Raw genomic sequence first — 25,746 nt, 5'->3', positions numbered from 1 at the left:
CTTGATATTTGGGAGACCTCCTGACTTCTTAGAAGAAACATGTTAATAAATTCTTCATTCATTGCCTTTTAAAAAATTATTTCAGGCCCTGATCACTATTGTTAGTGCACAAACTTAATAGAAACTCACAAGAACAGAGTACTAAGAAGAGTCTACTACCAATACGTGCATTAATGGTAACCTGAAAAATAAAAATAAAATTGGGTCTGTGCCCTATTTTTGCATCTTTATGATAAGGACCCCACAGCAAGTAGGTAGGAGACATACTCACATAAACACTTCATCTGCTTAGGTTTTCATTGAGTATGTTAGGAAAGAATCAAAGCTTGAACCAAAAATAATACTTCAGGCACTAAGCTGATTCAGAAACAGTTCCCTCTCCCTTCCACATGTTATCTTAGCATTGCACTTCTATCACCTTGTGGTATTTGCTCTGCTCATTACAAGTCTCAAATGGAAGTCTTGAACTTTCTAGAAGTTAAACTCACATAAGGGATTTTGACAACAATCCTCTTGTGAGGAGGTGATAGCGTCAATAATTCGTAGCCTGATATCCTTCAGGGAATACAGGTTGCTCATTAGAGGTGCTATCTTCTTAAGTTTAATTATAATACGACAAAACTTGGGGTAATCATCTGTGAGTTTTAAATAAGTGATCCTCACACCCATGCTTTCCTGCCAATGCTGTTTTCTCAGTTAGCCTCGCTACTGGTCCTCTCTTTGGTATTTAATGTAAATCGGTGGAATTATCTTTTAATCTTACCTCTAGAACAAAGGCACATTTACATCCTGGACAATCTCCATGTTGCCCTTAAGGAAGAGACTAAAACGAACTCTCCTTCAAACTCATTTTTAATGTACAAAAGTTTTTGTTCCTATGTTTTAAGTGTGTATTAGTGTACAATTTCCTCACAGTTTGGATAAAATTGTGAATTTATTTGCATGCTATGCCTACTCGGTATGGTACTTTGTCCCCCTCTAGTGGTGGCTCGACCCACTAGGGATTGATGAATCTGCTACAGCCTTGACTAAGAGACAGAGGTCTTTTAGCTCAGCCAGTAGAGGCTCATGCATTAAAATCCAGAGGTTAACGGTTTGATTTCTGCTGCTGCTGACCCTCCCAGGGATGTCTGCATTATATATTCCCTGCCACTTACATTCCTTCTTGGACACCTATCCTTATGGCATGCTTCTGAGAACATGGGCTACCTGTCTAATAAGAAGTGAGAGCATTCACATAGGTGCATTCAAACCCAATTCAATAGGATAATTTATGCAACTCTGAAAATACAACCTCTGGTTGTTATCATGAAAACTGACAGTAATTAATGAGAATCTTTGTTTATCAGCTCTGATGGCCTATGGAGTTTGATAAATGCCACTTGTATGAAGCCATAATTTGGGTACTTAGTCCCCTATAGGTTATGGTAAGCAGGTGGTTATTGGCAATATTTAAGGTATGTTATCACGAATAATTAAAGACATCCAAAAGCTATCTTCTACCTTATATTTCTTGTTGGCTCTGAGATACACAAAGTGGAATTGTTGTTATGATTTCCATTAATGCTCTACTATACCTTGTGGCATTCAGTGATCATAAAAGGAAATTAGATCCTGGCTCTGAACTGAGTCTGAGGTTCAGCTCAGGAGTAGTGGCAAGGGTGACTCTAAGCCACCTTTACAGACCCAGCACTCTGGGGCTGCCCAGGGACTGGTCAAGTCCCTAACTTAAGTTAGGCTTGGCCTACACTAGTAAATTAGGTTGGCTTAACTGCATCGTTCAGGGGTGTCAAAAATCCACAGTCCTGTGCTCTGTAGGTAAGCCGACCTAAATCCCCGTGTAGACAGCGCTAGGTCAACAGAAGAAATCTGGTGGATTACCTACACAGAGAGAAGAACCCCTCCAATCAGCAAAGGGAGTGTCTACACTTGAGCGCTGCAGCTGTGCTGCTCTAGTGTTTCAATGTAGACAAACCCTTCAAGTAACCCATCCCTTTTTCCAGACTCTGTGGAGAATGGTTGTTGCGGAGGGGGTGAAAAGAGGGTTGTGTGGGTGGATGGGGCAATGTTGGGTGGAGGCCGATCAACCCTGTGAAGATTATTTTAGAAAGGTATTACAGCTTGAGGTTGTATTACTTTCCCGTAGAGCTCCCTTTGCGGTGGAGAAAGTCCCTTTAAGGAAGAGTACCAGAGCAATTGCAGCCAGGAATATTACATCAGGACTCCAAAGCCTGTGCAGAGGCACAGGGACTCAACATAGATACGCTTCGCATCAATCTCCTGTCCATTAGCCATAGTAGGAGCTATTAAGTTGAGGGTTAGGCCTCATGATCTGTATAATGGTGCAATTCACCGGCCAGTGCCCCACAATGCCTCTTGCAGGGGGAAAACAGGGAGTAACATTCTGTGGAGTGCGGGGGATATAAAGTCCATCTGCACAGCATTTCCATCATTTTATTCCCACCCACTACAGCCACACAATTTCCACTGTCCTTGGGGATTTTAATGCCTGCAAAGGGAAAGGGGCAGAATGCCACTCTAGGCCTTCAGTATGGGAGAAGGATTAAGCTGACTGAGGTCTCTCCTTCTGTGTGTGCACTTTGGTGTGGGTGAGGGAATTGATTCTGAATGTTCCTTCTTTCAGTCTTGCTTTTCCTTACAAGAGAGTGTGTGATGTGTTTATACTTAGAGAAGAATCTTCTTCTGTATGAGTGGAGAAGAACAGAACTGGGAATGACAGCATGGTGGGACTATGTTTTTTGGGGAGGCGGCCATAGAAGGTGGGTGCACATGACATTCTTGGATGCCGCAATAAGAGGTATTTTAGCAAAACCTCAGGTTCTGTGGGAGGTAGCATACACAGCAGATATTTCCATGGGAGATGTGGGAGGAAGGCAAGCTGCCAGCCAGCATTCTCCCCCAAAATATCAGATAAAGAAGAGCCTGATGGTGCATGTAACCTCATGTGTATCAGTCATGTTCTTCATTTGCAGACAAGTTTTTAATTATTCATTCTGTGCTCATCAAGAAACAACATTCAAATCAGTTCCCTATGAACTGGCCTCAAGCTAAGGAGCCACCTTCCTGGTTTACTGATACATGTGTCAGTTCCCCTTTCACCCTCTTTTCTAAATCTCCCTTTAGCAGTAAAGTTTTCCTAATTCTTTCAAACACAGAATGCCAATGTACAGTTTGTTCCTCAAACACAAAAGAGAGAGAGAGAGAAGGCAATGTATAATGGACTTGGTAAGCCATAAGAAAAACAATATATTTTAAACTGTCACTAAATAATAATTTAGGATTAATGGTCAATTTAAGTCTTGCATGGTTAAAAGAATATAATCAAGGTATTTTTAATACAGATCTCCTACCCAACACACACACACATTTTCCAAAGACTGAAATGTCACAAACACTTAAGAATAGATTTTTGGAAATGAAGCATGTGGTTTTTAGCCTTGTGTCACTCATTGACTTTAGTGGCCAAAGCTCCCACATAGGGTATTTAAAATGTTGGTTTTAGTCAGTGTTCCCTCCAATTTTTCCCATGCATGTGCAGAATGAATTTTGTTATGTGTACCAATATGGAGGTGATGTGTCACACACCTGGGTTGCGGGGGAGAGGCGCCTCTCCCAGCCACGGCAGGTCCGGGGCTGGGGCTGTGGGATAGGCACCTCACCCATGGCTGCGGCAGGTCCGGGCTGGGGCTGGGCATCTCTCCCTGCCACAGCCTTGAGTGCCTGCATGGTGCTTAATAGGCTGCTGCGCAGCCATGCAGCTTAAAGGGAACTTAGGTTTTAGTACCTACTGAAAACTGGTGCCTTTGTTATCTTAAAAAAGATACTTCATTTGGAAACTTGGTGGTTGCACAAGTAGAATGACTACCTTAAATGTTTTTTTACTTATTTTTACTAGGTATATAACACAGAAAAAATAATTAAATTATGAATCATTTATTGCAAATGAAGGAATTATTCATCTGATGTAAAGTTCATGGCAGTATCTCAAGCATTTACATGAATACTGAACAACTGAGAGTGAAATAAATGAAAATGAGATTATAATGACTGTTACAGAGTTATGAGTTCTAGTTGTGTACTGGAAACCTTCAGAGGTTAACTCACCATGGAAATACTAACTCTGAAGGCATTTTCTTAATATTTAGAAAATTGACACACACTTAATTGGGAGTTTGGCAATGAGTCCAGAGGGTGACCAAACACATTGAGGCTGGCTTTGCCACATTGAGGTGTGATCTAACTCCCTGGGGTAGGGGAAGGAGATTGCGTGGGAAGAATATGATCTGCCAAAACAGCCTTATTGGAAAGGATTAGAGTCTCAAGTTGCACAATTCCTTTCAGAAACCCTATATCTTTCCTTTATGGATCTGTAGACACTTTACAAATGGAGCAAAGCTTTATTATTCTTATTTTACAGATGACGATATTGAGGCATAAAGGGGTTACATTATTTGCCCTGAATTTTATGATAGGGCTATAATGTAGAGAGTTAATGACTTAAGTGCAGAGAGCCGAAGGTGGAAGCCACCCACTGGAAGTATGTGGTTAAAATGTTAATTGGATGGCAGATGTATATAATCAACAGGGAGCCACCCACTGGAAGTGTGTGGTTAAAATGTTAATTGGATGGCAGATGTATATAATCAACAGGGAGCAGAGAGGTTAGGTGGTTGGGGTAAGAGTGAATAACTCAGCAACATGAAGGTGAAACTTGAGGGTCTTATGGTGAGTTGGTGGTCAATGGTGATCCAGCAAAGCACTTAAGCATATGCTTAAAGTTAATCATAGACTTAAATTCTTTGGTGGATTGAGGCTTAGCTGTCTTACTTTAGGTATTCCAGACAGCAAGTGGAGAAAAAAAGAAATGATTGTTTATATTGAAGCACTGTTACAGTTAGAAATAAATCTCTACTGATCATGTGCAAACCTTGACTTTTCAAATGCTTGTAAATTGGTCACATTTGGGCAAATTTTCATAAGAATGGCAAAAGACACATCCTTGACACAAACATCACCCCCTTGTCAAATTTCAAGTCTCTGTTCCAAACAATGGGAGCACTGAAGCTGTTCAGACAAAAGATTGTCAGAATTTTTTAACATGGGCAAAAGAAAATATTTTTTCCTGTCAGCCCTTTTCTCGGAAATGGCTGAATCATTTGGTGGAAATCTTCTCCAAAAAATTTCAGGCTGAAGCAGATACCTGATACAGAAAATTTCAGCTCAAATTGTTTAATGTTGGAAAAATTATAAGCAACTGAAAATAGTTTATTATAATGGAGGGGGTCAAGCAACCTTAATAATTGATAGAATTACCAGCCCACCTAAAATAATCTCCTTTCAGTGCTTTAATGCATGCTGGTGTGAATGTTCACTTATCTCATTTGCATTCCTCTAGAGCCTTTTATCACCCTTGTTAAAGGAACACTAATGCCACAAATTATAGTGGCTCTGAGAGGGACCATATTTGAAGGAACTTTTCAAAATTTGAAGTACAGTGCACACACAGACCATCTAATAGATATTGGATCACAAAGGTAGGGAACATTAGAATCCTTGTTGTGAAGCTGGTTAATAGTCTGTGGGCCCAAATGGAAAACCCTGCCTAAATTTGAAATTTGTAGCAACCTTCCTACAGAAAAGGCTTAATGCATTTTAATGAAGGGATTTACCACCAAGAGTGATTTTTTTTTTTGTTGGGAGGGAGGATATTATGCAGTGGTAAATTCGAGAATTATGGATGCTTTTGTAAATCATGTCAAATTTGCCTTCACAACTATCTTGAAAAAGTCAAAGGTAATGACTCTCCTCTAACCTGTGTATAATTATAGATTTCATTGTTTATTGATTTAATTATGGCAAATTTACTTTAAATATGTTATCGACTTGTTTTGTTTATATGTGTAATTTATTATTTGCTTATGATATAATTTATAAAAAAAAGCTGTAAAATATGAGGTTAAAATAAGCTATAAAACATGGACAAAACATGTTTTCATTTTAGCTCGATGTTGAGGCTTGTCAACAAGCCACCAACCTTGGTCTGCAGTGCATAATTCTAGGATGCTGCCCAACCAAGCTATTTGAGGTTGAATTTGAAATGGTGAATGCTAGGCAAGTACCAGGATGGACAGTTTTTAATGTGATGATTTTGTCTACCATACTAACAGTAACATCTATTGGGTATTGTCTAATGCTGCCAGCATCACATACTGAATGGAGTATAGATTTGACTGTAATGAAGAATGTCAGCAAGATATCCAAGACACTTGGCCAAGATTACAGCATCTTGACATTTGATGAGACTATCTATTGTAGGGACAAAGAGATTCAGTGGAGATGCCCAGGTGAATTTCAGAAAACAGTCCTGAGAATGGGTGGTTTCCACATAGAACAGACATTTTTGGCTGTAATTGGAAAGAAGTATGAAGAGAGTGGTCTGGTAGACCTCTTCAGAGAATTGCAGGTGTATGGTAGTAACACATCAAGCAATCTACTTAAAGGCAACTCATACAACTGTGGGCTCACAAGCTTGTAATGGAGGGTCTGTCCATATTATGGTGGCAGGCATTTTGTAAATGGGTACAAGACAAGGAGATTGACACTGATGTAGACCTCTCCAACAGCAAGCTCCAGGAATGTCCAAATGCAGTATCAAACAGTGATGCAACCAGGGGCGGCTCTAGGCACCAGCAAAGCAAGCACGTGCTTGGGGCAGCCCATTTGCAGGGGCGGCAGGGATCCAGCATGGGAGCTGAGAACCAACAGGGGGCCCTGGGAGCTGTAGTTCCTTGGCTAGCTCCCTGCCTATAGAGCCAGCCCTGGAGCAGGGAAAGAACTACATTTCCCAGCATTCCCTTGGCCTTCAGGGCGTTGTGAGATTATTACGTGGGGGGTTGCAAGCTGTCAGCCTCCACCTCAAACCCTGCTTTGCCCCCAGCATTTATAATGGCATTAAATATATTAAAAAGTGTTTTTAATTTGTAAGGGGGGGTCGCACTCAGAGGCTTGCTGTGTAAAAGGGGTCACCAGTAAAAAAGTTTGAGAACCACTGCTATAAAGCACAAGCATCAGTGAACAATAATTTGCAAATAATTGTCTTAACTTTTGTTTTTGCATGCAGGTGATGCAGAGGAAGGACCTCATGCACATGGTACTGCATTTAAATGCCATACTCAAAGGTACGTGAGTCACTTCAGAGTGCATCTACTAGAACAGCTACAAACATGATGCTTGATCATGTTGGCGCAAGAACATAACCTAGTTTTACTTCACTGGTGACAACAAAGGAAGCTAAGAATGCAGGACATGAACTTGCATTCCTGCATGAAAAGATTGAATAATGTTGACAAACTTATTGGGGCAACTGAACTTGTGGATGACTGTCTACGGGCCATCTCAATTTACAGAGTCAAAGGCCTTAGTAAGATTGATAACAACTACATATAGATTTTGATTTTGCTCACATTTCTCCTGAATTTACTGGAGTACAAAGATCATGTCTGAAGTACCACTCCTAAAACAGAAGCCACAGTGGCTTTCAGGCAATATCTTCTCTGCAAGTTGATTGGTTAGCAATGGCGAGGAGCAAGATGCCCTGGTGGTTCCCACTAGAAGTGGGACTGCCTTTCCTTTTTTAAAGGTGAATAATTTTGGCATCTTTAAGTTCCTCCTGTTCCCAAAACCTCATATAGCGGTCAGTGAGCTTCCTGCTTAGCTCATGGCCCTCACATTAGAAGACCTCTGCAGGAATGCCATAAGGATTTGCTGCTTTGCTGTTTCACATTGGCTTGACAGCTTTCCATTCTTCAGAAATGAGATTTGGAAGTTGTTCAGAATTATTAGGCGTTGATGCTGATGTGGTGGATGGGCAGTTCAGAACCTTATTAAAGAGGCTAGCCTATCTTTTCAGAATTTGTCCATGATCAGTCAGCAGCAATGATGCATGTACATTCTAGATTGGGGTGGGCAAACTTTTTGGCCTGAGGGCCTGTACATATTGCGGTTCAGGAAGTGGGCGGGCTTATGTCCGCCCACTGCTAAAGGGTCCCCCCCCAGCCTAAGGGGAGGATCCACAGGGCCTGAAACTCAAATAAGTACAGGGACAACTAATGGAAAAACAGGGACAGGAGAGCAGTCAAAGGGTCAAAAGAAGGGAACCTGACGGGGACACCGAGCAGAGAACCCTGGACAGCACCCACTGCTCCTCAAAGGTGTCATGGGAGCCAGTGGATGCCGCCCAGAGGAACTCCGCCTGGATACGTGAACGGACAGAGGACCGGCCTTAGGGCCTGTAGCGGAGTGAGCACCCGCTCCAGCTGGAAAGGTTGGAAAAGCCCTGCAGAGGGCTGGGGCTGGGGAAGGGAGCAAAATCCTGGCTGATTGGGGGAAGTGGCTGCAGCTGGAGCCACGCCCCAAACAGACTAACCGGGCCTTATAAGGCGGCCAGGGCAGCCAGAAGCTTAGCAGTCTCTCCTCTAGCTGTGGCGGGAGATAGGCCTGGCTGCTGGAAGGTTGAGAGGTACCTGGGAGTGAGGCAGGGCTGGGGAAAAGCCAGAGGAGCAGGGGAGTTCCAGGCTGGTGACTCCCCAGGCCTATAATGGTACTGGGGCTAGAAGAAGGCAGTAGGTCAACCCCCTCCCTCCCTTGCCAGTGATGAGTGGCATACACTGCAGTCTGCCCCAGGGAACGGGGGCCTAGTTGGTGACTGGCAATAGCCTTACACTGAGGCAAGGTGGGGATAGAGGGTGGGCTTCCCCTAGGCAGGGAGACCCTGAGACTGAAGGTACTGCCAGAGGGGCAGCACCCCAGAGAAATGGGCACCAGGATCCTGGGAGGGACAAGGGGCCAGCGGTAAGGTGGATCACCGGCCTGCAGAGGGCGCGCCGATGGTTGGAGAGCTAATTCCCGAGACAACCAGCAGGAGGCGCCGCAGGGGTGAGTCCACATAAACTTACAGGGCCGCATCAGGTTTCATAAATTGTATGGAGGGCTGGTTAGTGGAGGGTGTCATGGCCCGGCCCCCACCTCCTAGCTGCCCCCTCTGGGACCTCTGCCCCCGGACCCCTGCTGCCCCATCCATCCCCTCGTCTCATTCCTGACGGCCTCCCTGGGACCCCTGCCCCATCCAACCACCCGTATCTTGAACCATGCCATAGCTCAGCCTGACATCCCTTCCCTAGTTGGAAATGGCAGGCATCACGACAAGGATGGACACATTTCTCCAACACTAATGACACAGGCACTTGCCCTTGAAGCCCTGCTGGAACTTATTACATGTGGGTGTAAAAAGGCAAGAGTGAGCTCAACTGCAGTTGTTCAAGACAGAGCAGGGCATGTACGCAGCCTTGCTTGTGCAATGGTGGTGAGTACTCTTCTCATCATATGGTTGCTCATGTGGATCTAGATGAGTGTGAGACTACAGATGATTCCCATTTAGACATGTAGCATATAACAAATCTATTGAAAAAGACTAGACACACGTACACTGTCATATTTCCCATAGCTGAGAGAGAGTCCATTGGCTATTAGTGTTTTGCTATTACCATGCAACAGTATACCTGACCTCTATCAATACAAAACATAAGGCCAACATTCTTAAGTAATGAGCCTTACTAGTAATTTGTGTCAAACAAATTATTTGTATGAGTAAAATTTATTTTTCTCTTGAAATAAATTGATGACACTGTTAAACCTTTTGCCTGACTAAAATTTGCTTTTATCTTTTAAAATTGTTTAAATACCACTTTATTAGTATTTTTTTCTTTCAAATGTGTATTGACAATTTAAGTACAATTTTTGTGCTCTTTTCACTCACACAAAAGGCTGTTTGGACATGGAGTCAAAAAGCTTGCATTGACATATCTTGCTACTACTTTACAACATCACACCCACCCTGGATAATTAACTAGACACATTGCTTATCAAAATAACATACTTGTTTTTTTTTTTTTTCTGTAGGGTTACTACATCAGCCAAACTCTCCAGCCTAGGGCTCCAGGCTATAAGTTAAAACAAAAAATATAGCTTATGCAGTTCTGCCACCCAGTATCTGATTGCTCTTAGAAGGGAGCCATGGCCTGCAGAAATCTTACATTCCAGCATCATGTAATGGGTCCATCTTGATGCTATCACATGTGCTTAACCCTTTACCTCCCTTTTGCATATACCCTTCCTGACAATGTGTGCAGAGGCAGTGCGAGCCCATGGAGGGCCTGAACCTGGAATATTTTTGGGGTCCTCCAGCCTCCCACACAACACATACTAAAAAAGCAAAGAGGGGCCCTCCTTGAGCTGCTTGGGGCCCTAAGCAATTGCTTAAGTCTGGTTATGCTTAGCGCTGACTCTGAACTTGTGCCTCCTTTGCGTCCCTCGCAACCTGCTGCGGCCCAAATGGGCATGTGCTGCCAACCCTGACACTGTCTCACTATGGGGGGGACAATGGGCAGGAAATGTCAAATGCTTTAGTGCAAACTGCTTCTTCTCCCAGTCCCATCCCAGCTTTGTGCTGCTGCTTCTCTGAGGTGAATGGCTTTCACCAGGGGAGGGGAGAAGGGGGCCTGACCCGCGTGCTGAGGTCTCTCCTAAGGAGAGGTAGACAGGTCCCTGCCAGCTCGTGCCCTGGGTTTCCTCCGCCCCCGGCGCCCCCTGCCGCCTCGTATCGCTCCCTCTTGTTGCTTTGGGACAGGGGCGGAGCTGCCTTCTCGCTCCGATTAGCGGGAGACGCTGCCAATCGGGTTGCGGGGGCGGGGCTTTGCTAGAGAAAGGAGGTGGGGGCGGGGGAGTGTGTGGCGGAGAGTTAATGTAGCCTCGTCCTCGGCTCGGCAGCGGCGCTTCCTTCGTCTCGCTCGGTCGCCCACAGCGCGGAGCCAGCGGCGACCCCCTTTCCACGCGCGCCTCTCTGCCGGCAGACGGGCGGGCGCCGCCGCCGGGGCGCCATGGAGGAGGAGCGGGCGGGCGAGCAGATGAGACCGCTACTCACCACGGTAACGCACCGAGCCCTGCCCGCTTTGTGTGAGCGGAGCAGCCGGCCTGGCCGGGGAGGGGGCGCGGGCGCGGGCCCGGCCCTTTGTCACGGCGGCCGGGCGGGGAGGATATTGCCCCCCCTCCGCCGGGCAGGAACACGGAAGCGGCGCCGGGTACCCGAGTGGCTGAGGCGGCGGCAGAACCGCTCCCCCCCGCCCGGTAACGGCTGTGATGTGAGGGCTCTTCGCGCACAAGTGCCCCCCCCCCCTCCCCCGGGCTGCGCGCTCCTGAGGTGCCCTCCTGGCCTCACCCGCCGCGGCCCCAGCCCCGCTGCCGGCGCGTCTGGTGCGTGTGCGCGCGCTGGGGGCTCTGGGCGAGCAGCCGATCTCCCCCCTCCCGTAGCCCTGCCTGCGCCGTGTGTGGCAGGCTGCTCCCTCCCCCGTGCCCCCCGCTGGCTTTTGTGTAGCCGGCGGTGTGGGACGGGGGAGGCTGTGGTAGAGTGGGGCGAGCTGGTTCCTTTGTTCCAGCTTTGTCTCTGTGATACCCGTTTCAGGCCCCTGCAGCCCATGTTCTTGTATAAGAGAGAGGGTAAGGGACAGGCTCAGTGTCTCCCATCCCTCAGTGTGGTGAAACCATGGTAGGGCTAATGCACCCGCTGGGAGGGCAAGGGGTGATCCGCCTTTCCCTTTTCTTAAGGCGGCTGCTGCCCTTCTGCCGAGTCGGGGGGGCGGGGGGAGAGGAGGGAAGAGAAGTGTGCACACATGGTAACTAAAGATTATTTTATTTTTCCTCTTGTTCTCATGTTGCTCAGCCTTATACTCGGGTCAGGTGATGGGTATGATTCCCAGTCAGGTGTGTGTCGCCAGTGTCTGTGAGGGAAGGATAAAACTAAATTGATTTGGTTCATTTCCTTTCGTGGTTGGTGGTGAAGTGAGGCAGACATGTGTTCCCTTACTTCCTGTGCTACTGAAAAATACATGTGGCTTCATAGTTGCAATTTCCCATCTCTCTACCCCCCCTCCCCTTTAGATGACTCAATTTCAGGGTTTTATTAATAAGCCTCTTTGTCCTTATTCCTCTTTTAATGCCTTTTCCAAGTAGGTATTGCATAGCAATATTCTCTTAGTATCAAAAGAGGAGAGATATGTGGTTTCCAACCGATGTAATGTTCTGATCCCTGAAAGAAACTTGGACATCTTTATTCTATTCAGGTATTCTTTCTTACCACTTAAGAAATAACTCTAGTCTCTTTTGATAAATACTGGAATAAGTGAAGTGCTAATTTGCTGTCAATATACTTACCTATTTCTCATGGTATTACAACAATATCAATAACTTTATATGGTTCAGAGGTGTATGAATGTTGTATTTTCCCTGGATTCCTGTCATTTGTGTTGCAGGTCAACTTTGGTTTAAGAAATTGGTATAATATCTCCCCAATAAGAGTCCAGCATAAAGAAATGTGCATCTCTTTTTATATGGCCTTGTCGTCTTCAATTAAGAAAAAAAGGTGTTCTTAACTCCTGTTAGCTAACATGCAGTGACTTAACAGGAGTTAAGAACACAACTTTTTCTTAAGCGTATGTCTACACTACAAGTTCTACAGTGGCACAGGTTAGTGCTAAACCAGGTGGATTGAGAAGCTTTACGGCTCTGAAGATCTACTGTTATTGGAGAATCTGTTAGTGAGATAGGAGGTGAGGTCTGGTTATGTTTGAGGCCAGAGTGGCAGGGAGTGTCTACTCAGAGAATTTGTGGAAGGGAGGAAAATACTTGTCTTATATATAAATAAAGAGGCAAGAATGCAACTGCCTTCTAAAGAGCTGTCTCTATTTTATCTTAAGGTGCTTGAGAGGGACACTCCTATGAGTGCAAGAATTGCCATACTGGGTCTGATCAATATTCTGGTTTTGTTGTACATGCTGTCTGATGTACTCTTGTATATGGAAAGAGCAAATCCCTCCTTGTTGAGGACAGTTTTAGATTCTCTGGGTAGTCAAACAAATATCACGGAACTCAGATATGCGTGTGCATTTTCCCATTTTTTTTTTTGGCGGCAGTAGTTACCAGTAAGCATTCCTTTGGTGGCTGGACCAACTTGAGGCCAAAGTTCATCTATATAGTCTCTCAGCATTTGAGGGCTGAGACCATGTGCATCTTGCTGATTTAAACTAACAAAAGCTCTTCTTCACACCCATTCACTATCTCATTTTGTGTTGGGGTGGGTTATTTTTCTATATCAATAACTTTTGATCATGGCCCATAGCTGGCCAGCTACTAGCAGTCTCTGTGGGCTCCTCACAAGAGTCTCATGTGCCTTGATGCTTATGTCAATTCTGGGGAAAATGAACTCAGTAACATTCTACTTAAAGCTGCTTGCAGTTATTTAGGTGATATCTTAACCACATCTCCTAGGACTGAGCAGTGTGGCTTCATTATGGTGGCTACTTGAGTTTGAAGATCTTCTGCATTAGTTAGGGGGTGCCCTTTGGTGTTCTAAGGGGGTGCCCTTCTGGTCTTTTAAGCCTAAGAATGTAGGGAGCATAGAGTCCAATGGCTTTGTTTCCTCTTCCACGCTCTGTAAGCTATTGAACTTATATTTGTTTTTGATGAATCTGTTCCCTTCCCATACCCTGCTGTGGAAGATGTTGGGATTGAAAGTGTTCTTGTTGGGGGACAGAGAGTGAGATTGAGGATTCTCTGGTTTACTTGATTTAAAATACTGCAGTAATATGCCTCACCTGATTTTATTGGAGTACGTGTCTGCAGATCTTCTGTAGTGGGTGCATGGTTGGTTACTACTCTTTGAACAATAGCTTTGAAGGTGACATGGGGGGTGGGTTAGTCCTTTTCCTTTTCCAGTGTTGGATCCTGTTGCTAGAACAACTCCAGATTTCTGAAGGCTATGTTTACATTGGACACAGGCTTATAGATTATTTCACTGAACCTCTGTAATATGGACTGACATTTTTCAAGACTTCCTTTTAGTTTTTTATTTTTATTTACATATTTTTGATGAAAAAGAAATCATTGGGATTATAAATCTTGAAGCCTGTGACAAAGATTTTAAGGGCTTGGGAGGGTCACACAATAACGAAAATTGGGGTAGTTGACCAATATAATTATACATGTGACAAAAATGCTACTAAAGGTCAGTACCTTGCTAGAAATGACATAACTATTTAATATCATTGTCTTAACTAATCAAATGTACTTTCTTTGGTTGTTCTTCCTTCCCCAATCATCTTCATCAGTCTCTATTCTAGAAAGTAACTTCTATTGGTATGTCTAACTGCATATCTTGATTGTTCTTGGAAAGTGACTCTGATATTAAGTTTATTGGAATATATGAGCTCAAACTCAAGATTTCAGCTGGATTATCTCATTTTGAAGCGGTTCTGGCAATTTTGTATCACTGCTTTTGATGTATAATCTTGATTTATAGTATTTAGTTACTGAAACAGTTACCTTTTAAAATAATTTATGGCTGGGGTGGGGGGTTAGTTTCATTTATTGGGATTTGGTTTTGGCAATTTTTGAGTTCTATGCAGATGTCAAAAAATCAGGGTGGTTTTTTTTTTGGGGGGGGCGGGGGGGAGGGCTCCTCTTTTGTATATACTGTAGTGCAGTGGTTCTCAACTTGAGGTCCATGGCCCCGTAGGAGTCTGCAAGCCCTTTCAGGGGGGACGCAGGACCCCGGAGCTGAAACCCAGAGCCTGAACCCAGACATCCACTGCCGTGGGGCTGAAATCCTGAGCCTCAGTGTCCCTCTTTGTGGGGCTGAACCCCCGAGCACTGGTTTTCCCCTCCACCCTCCCACTGCAGTGCCAAAGCAGGCCAATTCTGGGGGCAACTCCACACACTCCTAGCCCTGAGCAGGGTGGATTTGATTTAAATCACTAGTCAGCTTCCTGACCCGATTTAATCATGGATTTCTACAGAAAAGTGCATTCTTGTTGATTGTTATAACCTTAATACATATTCTTCAAAACTCAGAGATAGATGTAGGTTTCATTTTTTAGAAGGTATACACTATACATTTTAAAAGTGATTTATTTTGAAAACTTTTCAGATCAGTTTTACAGCTATATCAGAAAATGAATGATTGTTTGGTTATTTCATTTACCAAAGGGAATTGAAGCAGATAGTTCACCGGGTCCCAATGACTTCATAAATATCTCCAATTCAACAGGTTAATCATTAATATTTGTAGGTTTTTCATGCCATGCTGTATTAGGAGGAGAACATCACCAGACAAACATTTAAGTTGTTGTATTTAACTACAACAACAATGTATTGTGGATATTTTTTCTTTAACAGCAAACATATGCTTGTTTTGTTAAAATATTATATTAATTTTTGAATGTAGTTAAATATCCAAGTTTTTTTAAAATCAGGTTTGTTTTTGTTAAAATTGTTTTTAACTAAAATAATTAAATGAAATATCTTTTAAAAAAACAAAAATTAAATTGACTGTCAGCCAGGCCAACATGAGAAACTTAAATATTGGCTTCTGCAGCTAACTCAGTTGTCTTCACTTTCATTTTCCTTTTGTTCATAATCTGGAAAAGAAAAACAAGCTTTCTTACTTTTTCAAGTCCCAAACAATTTCTCAATTTGGAATGAATTAGTCCAAAGGAAGAAAATATTCTTTCTACACTGGCAGTAGAAGCTACTGCTGTTAAAAGTGAGATTATCACTTCAACAGTCTCTGAATCCAAGTGCTTAAGTGACTTCCACCAGTTCACTGGTGTGACTTTCTTTAAAACATCAGCAAACATATATTTCTTGAATGGTTCAATCTTCGCTCTGAAGTTCATTATAGTTTGCATTATGGAGGGATGATTGCTGGATGTCCATGTCCTAGCCAGCTCCTCTTCTTCAGAAGTTAAGGTTTGACCCTGGTACCGAGTATTGAGATATTTGCAAGAAAATGAGCTGGAGACAGTGCTTGTCCCATTCATTTTTTTTTAAAGCTTGTAATTTAACTCGGTCATTGCATATTTCTCTTTTTAAGATCTCACTCAGTTCTGTCAAAATTTCAACAGCATCAGCAATAAAACAGCAATTTCCCTGCATTTTGTTCAAGACTACAGAAATAGGCTTCAGGGTACTCAGCATGTGTTCAACATTTCTCTTAAAACCAATGTTGAAAACTTTGGCTGTGACAGTGCCATCTATTTTGTTAACAAAGTGTCATCAGATTAGGCCAGTTCTTGATATAGGCCCCATCTATACTGACAAGTTTGTGCGCAGTAAAGCAGCTTTGACACTGCCAAGCCACTTAGTGTGCAGGAACTGCACAGATGCAGCGCTCTAAAAAACCCACCTCGACGAGAGGCATAGAGCTTTCTGCGCTGGGGCTGCAGTGCTAGTGTAGACACAGTGGTGATTACAGCACTGTGATTGGCCTCCTGTTCGTACCTCTTTGGCCATTGGTTTGAACTCTACTGTCCTGCCCTCGGGTGACCAACCGTCAGCCCCACCCCGTACATTCCTTTGCAAATTTAAAAGTCCCCTTCCTGTTTCCTCGGTGATGCGTGCAGTGTTCTTAGTGCATCTTTCCAGGTGGCCGTGCAGAGGGACAATAGGGTTGAGGTCTGTTATTTCTCACCTCTAAATATTTATTTTATTTATTTAAAAACATTTTTGCTGTTAACAAGCATGTTCTCTGTGGAGACACAAATCCGCAGTTTGAGAACTGCAAAACTAAGCATCCCTCATGATATCTTCTAGACTGAGCACTGAGTCCCATTGGGTAGATAGAAAGATTAACCTAAATAATCTCTACAGAAGTCCCTGGAACCCCGTAAAATTGGGTCCCTAATCCATGAACTATTGGAACTCATTTACAAAACTTTTCTTAAAAACATTAATGAATATATTGTCTCATACTATAGAATTAGAATTTATAATCCCTATTCCATGATGAGCTATCTTTGAGCTATAATGTATCTTAATTAAAGCTATCTTTAGACAGTTTTTTTCCACAAAGCCTTTTATCAAAAAAATCCAATTTAAATAAAAAAATCCGATTAAAAAAAAATCTCTTATTTTTATCCATCCTGGGGAGAGGTATCGCTCCCCGCCGCAGCCCTGAGCGCCTGTGTGGCGCTTAATAGGTGGCTGTGCATCTTAGAGGGAACTCAGCTTGTTTTTGCTGATTTTTAATCTTGCTTGGTTTGAATTGGATTGTGATAATGGCAACTCAAATGAGAGGCCTCTGGATCAAAAATTACTCCATGCTACCTCTTGAGAAACACATCAATACTTTCAAATTCCCCCTAATTAACACTTTCCTAATATTTGTGCTTGACTTGTCCACTGTATGGCAGAATAAGGATTCTTTGGTCTCTTCTGGACTTGATTTACTGTAATTTACTTATACTTCTGTGGAATTTGTCCCAAACTACCTCATGGACTAACTACACTGTCTTGGCTTATTACCTGATAATTTTTATTAGTTAGGTATTCTTAAGCATATAGTGTCATTTTCTCCTTAAAAGGTATTGCATGACATAAGTCTTGATTAACTCCAACTGTATGTCTACACTGCAGCTGGGAGTGTCTCCCCCAGCCTGAGTAGACACATTCATGCCAGCGGAGCTTGAGCTAGTATGATAAGTGTAGCGGTGTGGATGTTGCTGCTCTGGTGATTTGGGCTAGCCACCCAGACTTTAGCTTGGGTGACTTGCCTAAGTCTCTGCCAGAGATGCAATGTCCACTCAACTATTTTTAGTGTGCTACCTCAAGCCCATCTATCATGAATCTGTCTACCCAGGCTGGGAGGTTTAACTCTGTGTTAACGAAGGTTTTTTTTGTTACCAAGTTCTAGCTTGGTTTCAACATAATCTGTGTGTGTTGTTGTAAAATACTGAGTTACTATGCACAATAAGTGATTGGTACAGTCTAGATGTATAGCTTTTTTCAGTGTTAGGGTATGTTTTGAATAGGTCTTTCAAAAATACATCAGCAATACACAAGTATCCTATTGTATAATTATGCAAGTTTGGAAATAATTCTTAATCTGCTTCTTCAAAATAAGCTAGGACTCAGGCTAATGTTTTGAGATAGCAATATGAGCTCAACTGTTAAAAACAGCTTGATCCATATGAAGCTCCTATTAATCTCTTGATTTATAAAAGCACTGCAAATAGGCAAAGTTGCTGATCCATATAGCTTGGTAGGGTGAACATCTGAATTGCATAACTGGTGGCTAACTTGGAGCTTTGGAGTGCATAGGACCTTTAATAACTGAGTTTGCAAACTGCCTATGTGCTGACCCACCTCTTGCTTTGAGTTACTGTCCATCCAGGGATTTAGATGGAAAAGTGAGAATATCGTTTGTTCATAAGTGAATAAGTCCCATTGAAAAAGAGCTACTTTATTACTGTGGTATATTTTATACTTAACTTTACACCTCTCTATATTACCTCTGCCTAATTTGGCAGAATTTAGAAAGTCTGGGGCTTCTCTACCTAGAGACTAAGGAAAATCTTAAAACTTTTCTTAAATGCAAATTCAGTGCTTGCAAAATTCAGATTTTTAGCGTATGTCTACACTATAAGTACTTCTGTGGCAGAGCTGCAGCGTTGCAGTTAGACACTTGATATAGTGACAGAAGGTGTTTTTTCCCTCCCCCCCCCCCCCCCCCCCCCCAAGTTGTAGTAAAGCCACTGCCTTGAGATGTGCTAGCGGTCTCTACTGTGGGGGTTAGTTTGACCTATGTACATGGTACATAGCACATGGCATGAAATTTTTTCATAGCCCTGAATGACGTAGCTATGTTGATCTAAGTTTTTTAGATGTAGGCTTCAGCCTCTGGGATGGAGTTGTGTATTAATCTACGGAAGAGAAGAGATGAGCTGCGGCAGTGAACGATTGGCAGAGTAGATTTGAGAATGTGTACAGCTGAATTACTTTGCTCTCTATGCCTGTTTAGTACCTTGCCTCATTTTAAGATGGCATGTAAAGAGAATGCATTACCTTTCTTGAAGCTTCTGACTTATCATGTTTGGCTTCATTTAATTGCTGAGTGCTTCTGTAGTGCTAAAAATCTTCCTACAAAAGCAACGTATAAAATTACTGCAGTTAATATTATTCCTGTGCTGTCGTTACAGTTGTAGCATCATTATTGCTGAGGTTTTAAAAAAAGTTATCTTCGGTGCAGGTGCAACAACTCTCCTAAAACATTACACAACCTATCAAATGTCTCTCATATACTTGTGAGAGTGTATTGGAAGTATTATGAACAACAGCAAATATTCAGATTTAAAAAGTCAGTTATGGAATTTATAATCTCTCTATTCAGATGTCTCAAATTATTGTGTAAATATGCAATCATGTATCCTATCCGATAGATGGAGCCATTTTGGTACTTTTGACAATGCTTACTTGTGTAATGGGCTTTTTAAAAATGTTTTTCCTTTTAGTTCACCCCAAAGGGGAAAAAAACGTTGTTGAACTCCATCACTATTTAGTCTCTTCCATAGGTAAGGAGAAGATGAAGTGTCCTATAAACTCCATAGCAGCGTAGATATACTTAGGGTTGTACTGTGGGAAAACTGTGTCAGGCAAGCAAGTTTACTGCCCAAAAGAGCCTTCATATTATGAGCACCTACTGGTGTATGCTACAGAAATAATAAATGTTAGGATTCAAACATGCTGCTTCTACTGTTAATTAGTATACTAACTTTGGATTCTTTCTAGAACTGCAATCTCTTCTATGAAGAAGGAATTTAAAATTCCATTCCACAGTGGATATGTCTACACTGCAGCTGGAGGTGTAATTTCCAGTTTAGGTAGAGATACACTGGACCCTCGCTAGAACATGGGATTTGGGATCCATGTGGGGACCGCGTTAAAATGAATTGCATTTAATAATAATAATAATAATTAATAATAATAAAATTTGGGATCCATGGCCGTGACCGCGTTAAATGGAAATTCGCGCTATATAGACATGCGTTCTAGTGAGGGTCCAGTGTATATGCGCTAGCATGCTGTAGCGAGGAGAGTTACATGCCTCCCTCAGAGAGGGACCACAACACGTCCCCGGTGGGCTGAACCAGGAGAGCCGTGTCTGACCCACTGGAAGCGGAAGGGCGGGACAAGAAGGGGAAGTACAAAAGGCAGGCCCTGAAGCTCAGTGGTGATGCAGACACCACAGGAGACAACAGATGCATGCTGCCTGCTGCTGGAGCCTGCAGAGGTGCTGCCAGTACTGCCTCCCAGGACCGCTGGCCGACTAAGATGCTGAGGAGTTGCTGGGACTGCCACCTGAGGACTAGACGGATCTGTGCGGACTGCCAGCTTGCTGAGATGCTGAGGAGCTGCTGCCTGCGGACTGGCCAGAGCTCCCCGAGATGACAGACACAGCTACACCCGAGGAGGAGATTAGGAAGCAGCCCAGGGAAACCAGGCAACAGTCTGGTTGGAAGCTGGCCTGATACAAGGTCAGCATGTTGTGGGTGGATCCCTGCTGACCCAGTTGTGGACCACTTCGCCACTGTTAGGGCCCTGGGCTGGGATGCGGTGGAGTTGGGTGGGTCCACATCCCACCTGCCTCCCCACCCCTGGGGTGGTAGTACTTCCCCCCCCGCTCCTTTCAGCCAGTATGCAATGGTAGCCTGGGATGGTCTGGGTTAAAGCTCTTTCCAAGTCTCTTATATTTTTACAGCCAGATCTTATAGTATAGTAGTTTCTTCAAAAAAGTTAGAATGTTTGTCTAGAATATGATTTTTGGCTATATTTTACGGAAATCAAGTTAACGAACACAATTGTAAATGTTAATGCAGGCGTTCAAATCTTTGCTCTTGAGGATTGTTCATGTGGATTGCACTTTTGATGGGAATGTGTCCTATGCGTTTGAAATCTGATTCTTGTGTCCATTGAGGCTGTGCCTGCACCTTAGAGGTCCTATGAGGGTGTAAAGGGTGCAATGATCCCAGCTGTGCCTCAGTTCTTTCTTACTATCTGGTGGCAGTGGGACAAAACCCTTGCGAATGTCTGCCTGCTTCTGTACAACTCTGCAGTTAATGTTAGTGACTAGTTAATTTTTAGGTTGCCAGTTGATTTTATAAGAGAATATTTTTACTAATTGCTGCAGAGGACCTCAAAGACACAGAGAAATTCGCACTTATTCCAACTCCTAGCAGAAAGTTCATAGTAGCTGTATTAGTTTCCAGGTCAGCGATTGCTTATCTTCCACAAGAAAGATTCCAAACTATAGTGGATTTCATCAACCAGCTTCTGGCTCATCCAGAGATATAAAGAGCATACTTCAGACACCTCTGACATATGTTCTCATCCACTGTTGATTCAGTTTGTCAGACTTTGCTTACCCTTATTGCAAGGGTGGTTGAAATCAGTGTCTGCAAACCCTGTTTGGCCATGGTCCTGCAAGAAGTCCTCTCACCATTAAACTGGTGGAAAACTCACCCCTTTATGGGTACCCTTCTCTGCAGCTTTACCTACCAAACTCTGGTAACAGATGCCTCCACTAAGGGATTGTGTGTGCATGTGTCATCTAGTTCACCTTCAGACACAGGGCTAATGGTCACCTCAAGAAATTCATGGGCACATAAATATCTTGAAACAAGGAGCCATCTATTTGGCATGCAAAAGGATTCCTGCCTCTACTCCTGGGCTCCATAATCCAAATTCTGACAGGCACCCCCACAGCTATGTATTATGTCAACAGACAAGGAGCCAGGTCATCCCAACTCTGTCAGGAAGCCATTTGGCTCTGGGTTTTGTGTATTTGTCACTGGAGCACACAGCTGGTTCTGCATCTTCCAAGCTTTCAGAACTTGCTAGCAGATAATCTCAGACAACCATGAGTGGTAGATCAAGCATGCAGTATTGTAAAGCATCTTATGCAAGTGGGGATATCCATTAGCTCTGTTTGCCACAGCCTAGAAGAAGAAATGCCAAGTGCTCTGTTCTAGAGGGGATGCCAGTCTAGCGTTCCTTGTCAGATGTGGTTTATCCCCTGGACATCGGGACTGATGTATGCCTCTTCTCCTTCCCCCCCAATTCCCATAATGCTGAGGATCCTGATAAAACTGAGGTGAGATGTTAGATTGATCGTGATAGTACTAGTGTGGACTAGACCGTTCTGGCATTTGGATCTGGTGACCCACTGAACACAGCCCTGGATTACTTTTGCCTACCCTGCCCCACATAGTGTCACAGAATACAGTTGCATCCTACAGCCAGACCCAGTATTGTTACATCTGACAGCCTGGACGGTGGCTGGCTGATCTCTATGGATAGAAGCCATTCAGCTGAAGTTCAGAACATTTTGCTCCATGGCAAGAAAGTCTCAGCTAGACTGAAATCATTCAAGGAAGTGGTTTTTCAAGATGTGGTGTCCACATGGATTCCATGGCCTAATACTAGGGAGTCCTACTTCTCTAGGATTCTTTGTTGATGAAAGAGCTAAGTGACAACTGGGTGTGCTCCCTTTAGCCCTAGAGAGGGTGTGTGTGTAGTTGGGGGGGCATGAGGACATGTAGGACATAGGTCTGGCCCCAATGGACACTCCAGGCTAAAATTATTCCGAGTTGCTTTGCAGGTGTACCATGAGTGGAATCTATATGGACACATCTCTAAGAACCATATTTATTGATGTGGTGCCCATCTAGAATAGGGCACATTCGTATTGGAGAAGGAGGGTGGTCTATGGAAATGTGTGGATACCACATTACCTTAAAGTAAATTGTTTTTCCTAACCGTGATTCTCCCTCAACTGAGCCCTACTGTTGACTATGACTAGACATGTTTGAGCGTCTGCATCAGGGATGGGCAATTTTAAGGTAGTAGAGGGACAAAAAAAAATCCACTAAAATCCTTTGGTGGGTCATACAGAAAAAGTTGTTTTTAAAGATTTGAGCTGGGTCCCTAAGGGGTGCAGTCTTTCAGTAAAGCTGCCACTGCCTCATACCACTCATCTCCATTTCCCCATTAACACAGGCTCTAACTCCACCCTGCAGCCTCCAGCTCCAGTTACTGCCTCCCTATTGGCTGATTGGCTCTCAGCAATAACCTGATTACTGAGATGACATTTTCTGAACAGTGCCTGGGGGCTGGGCACACTTCCACCAATGGAGTAGGAGTAATCAGAGCTGGGTGGTGCAGAAGGAGTCAAAGCCTGTGTTGATGTAGAGCCTGGCACAGGGACTCAACACATGTTAGAGCCTGTGTCCATGGAGGAGCAGAGGTAGAGCCCAGGAGCAGCAGGACCCCCTGCGCCAGGTTACATTGCTACACAGATTTGACCCAGCTGCCCCTCCATCTTTCCAGCAGGGAAGAGACTGCAATGTTATGCCAGCCAGCTCTGGTTACTGACTGCCGAATGGCAGAGGTTCACACACCTACCCAGGGGACAGGGAGAAAGTAGTGGTGCTGGCCACATTCAGATTGGCTGTGGGAGCTGGGAGCCAATGGGAAGGCAGCTGGGTGGTGTGGTGTGGGGTGGAGGAGCCCTTCCCCCTGGAGAGGTGATTGGGCTGATCAAAAATAAGATTGTGTGGTAGTTGAACCCCTGGGATTGAGGCGTGAGGATATTGGTCAGTGTGGGAAGGTTGGTGTTGTCCAAAACTTTGTCAAGCTGCCAACCACTTTCCAGAAAAAAAAAATGCTGAGAAGGGGGTGCTGACTTTGCCTCAACAAAAGCGCCTAATCAAAGCAGCTGATCTTAAGATGAGTGTTACATCAACACATCACAATCTTGAAAACCTCTGCAGAAGCTTTGAAAACCTTGGATCAACAGCTCTTTCTCAAACTGTCACATGAGTTTTGATACTTCCTGTACTTCAACAATTTAACATGTTTGTTTAAATCGTTGTAATATAACAACCAGATCTCACTTGATGTCCATTTCAGTAGTGATGGTTTCTCCCTGATCCTAGAGATTGAACCAGTGTACTATAATGAGTGGCAAAACAATTGCTAGAAATAAAATTAGGGTCTGCTTCATCTGCTCAGACCTGATCATGCATAAAAATACAGCTATATGAATTAAACTTATTTCTGGTTGATCTATTATAACTTCTGTCAGTGGAAAAAGTCATCTATCAAGCAGTCTCTCAGTCTGGTATAAATTCAGCTTCATGTAACAATACCTGCATCAGATGTCTTTTCACTGATATGAATTACTTGGTGAGAGCCAAATCCCAGAAAGCAGTTTGTTCTTACAGTTGTAAAAGAAAGCAGAGGTTAACATTGATAGCCCCTTTCAGTACACAAGTACTATTTTTCAACTTTAATATGTAAATTTAAAATAGACAACTTAAAACATGAACTTTTTTTTAAAAAAGGCAGCCCTTCCCCTTCCTCAAATAAGATACTGAAAAGTCACTGTTGACTTAGCTTATTTTTAATATGGATAAGGACTCTGCCTTGATCTGATTTGTTCTGTGATCTCAAATGGGCACTTCACACAAACATTTCGTATTTGTACACAGTCACACAAGGTAATGTAAAGGCAAAGAATAATTTGCCAAAATCCATGATTTGGACTGTGCACTTCTTACCATGATTCAAGCAGGAGAAGGAACAGTGCTGCTGCAGAGTACTACTGTCCTCTCCTGACCCTGTGGAAATTCCCAGAGAAATTAATACAGCCCCGGGTTTGATCAGTTTTTCTTTTTCTCTCTCCACCAAACGTTTATCTCTTGGTCCCAGAGGCAGCCACTGCTAGGTTAAGGCCTTGGGAGCATGGCTTCTGTAGTGCTTTGCTGATGAATCCCTGGGAATTTGATGGGTATGAGAACAGGCCTTGTGGCTGATTCAACAGGGATGTAGAAACTAACTATGCTGCTGAATAGGTGTGTGTATGGTTGAGATTTCCTTTCCCTAGAGCTGTCTCTGGTAGGTTTTACCATGGGAGGGGATGATTCTGAACCAAGTTACAGAGCCAGAGTTGCTAATTCCTGAACTCTTCATTTAAAGCAGGGGTGGGCAAACTTTTTGGCCTGCGGGCCCCATCGGGGAATAGAAAATGTATGGCGGGCCATGAATGCTCACAAAATTAGGGTTGGGGGTGCGGGCTCTGGGGGTGAGCTTGGGGTGTAGGAGGGTGCTCTGGGCTGGGATTGAGGTGTTTGGAGAGCAGGAGGGGGATCAGGGTTGGGGCAGGGGTTTGGGTGTGGGGAGAAGCTCAGGGTGCAGGCTCTGAGCAGCGCTTGCCACTGCTTCTGGGAGCCACTTGAGGTATGTTCCTTCTCCGGCTTCTATGCAGAGGTGCAACCAGGTGGCTCTGCATGCTGCCCCATCCACAGGCACCGCCCCTGCAGTTCCCATTGGAGTGTATAGGAGCGGGGCCGTGCCACGTGGAATGGCCCCCGGCTGGAGCGGAACCATGCCGCGGCTTCCAGGAGCTGTGTTTTGCGGCCCCTGACCCAGCGCCCCAGCTGGAGCGCCAGAGCAGGGCAAGCCCCAGACACCGCTCCCCAATGGGAGCTTGCGGGCCTGCTTAAAACGGGCCATAGTTTGCCCACCCCCTGATTTAAAGCTTAACTAATTCTGTTGCCTGACTTCAGGTCACCTTAGCTTGAGCTAGTCCTGTATTTCATTTTCTTCTACATAAACTCAGAATTGATGGTCTAAAACTATGAATAATCCTCCTGTTTGGAAGGAAAAGCATGTGAAATTTAAGACTAATAAACCCTGAATTTATAATGATGAAAAATCAAAGTCAATAATGGCAGGTACTAGTTAAATGAGCACCATACAACTTTCTTGTCCATACAGATAGTT

The 25,746-nt window shown here is 43.8% G+C and overlaps 1 protein-coding gene across 18 annotated transcripts in view; it reads left to right on the top strand.

The window, feature by feature from the left end:
- The window catches only part of SLC4A7 (solute carrier family 4 member 7), a 197,981-nt gene that overhangs the window by 24,190 nt on the left and 148,045 nt on the right, over window positions 1-25,746 (top strand). For 8 of the 18 annotated variants that reach the window (XR_006172224.2, XM_005297104.5, XM_005297098.5 and 5 more), the window contains exon 1: window positions 10,779-11,003. Coding sequence is in view for 17 of the 18 variants with exons in the window: in XM_005297104.5 (XP_005297161.2) it covers window positions 10,956-11,003 (48 nt within the window). In the remaining variant the exon portion in view is untranslated. Of the gene's footprint in view, window positions 1-7,141; window positions 7,200-10,778; window positions 11,004-25,746 lie in introns of those variants that run through there. The other 10 variants (XM_005297100.5, XM_005297107.5, XM_005297105.5 and 7 more) reach the window with 3 other exon arrangements.

Source organism: Chrysemys picta, chromosome 2, assembly GCF_011386835.1.
Source record: "Chrysemys picta bellii isolate R12L10 chromosome 2, ASM1138683v2, whole genome shotgun sequence".
Lineage (NCBI taxonomy): Eukaryota > Metazoa > Chordata > Testudines > Emydidae > Chrysemys > Chrysemys picta.
The sequence above is the reverse complement of the archived record's forward strand: the minus strand, read 5'-3'. Positions and strand labels throughout refer to the sequence as shown.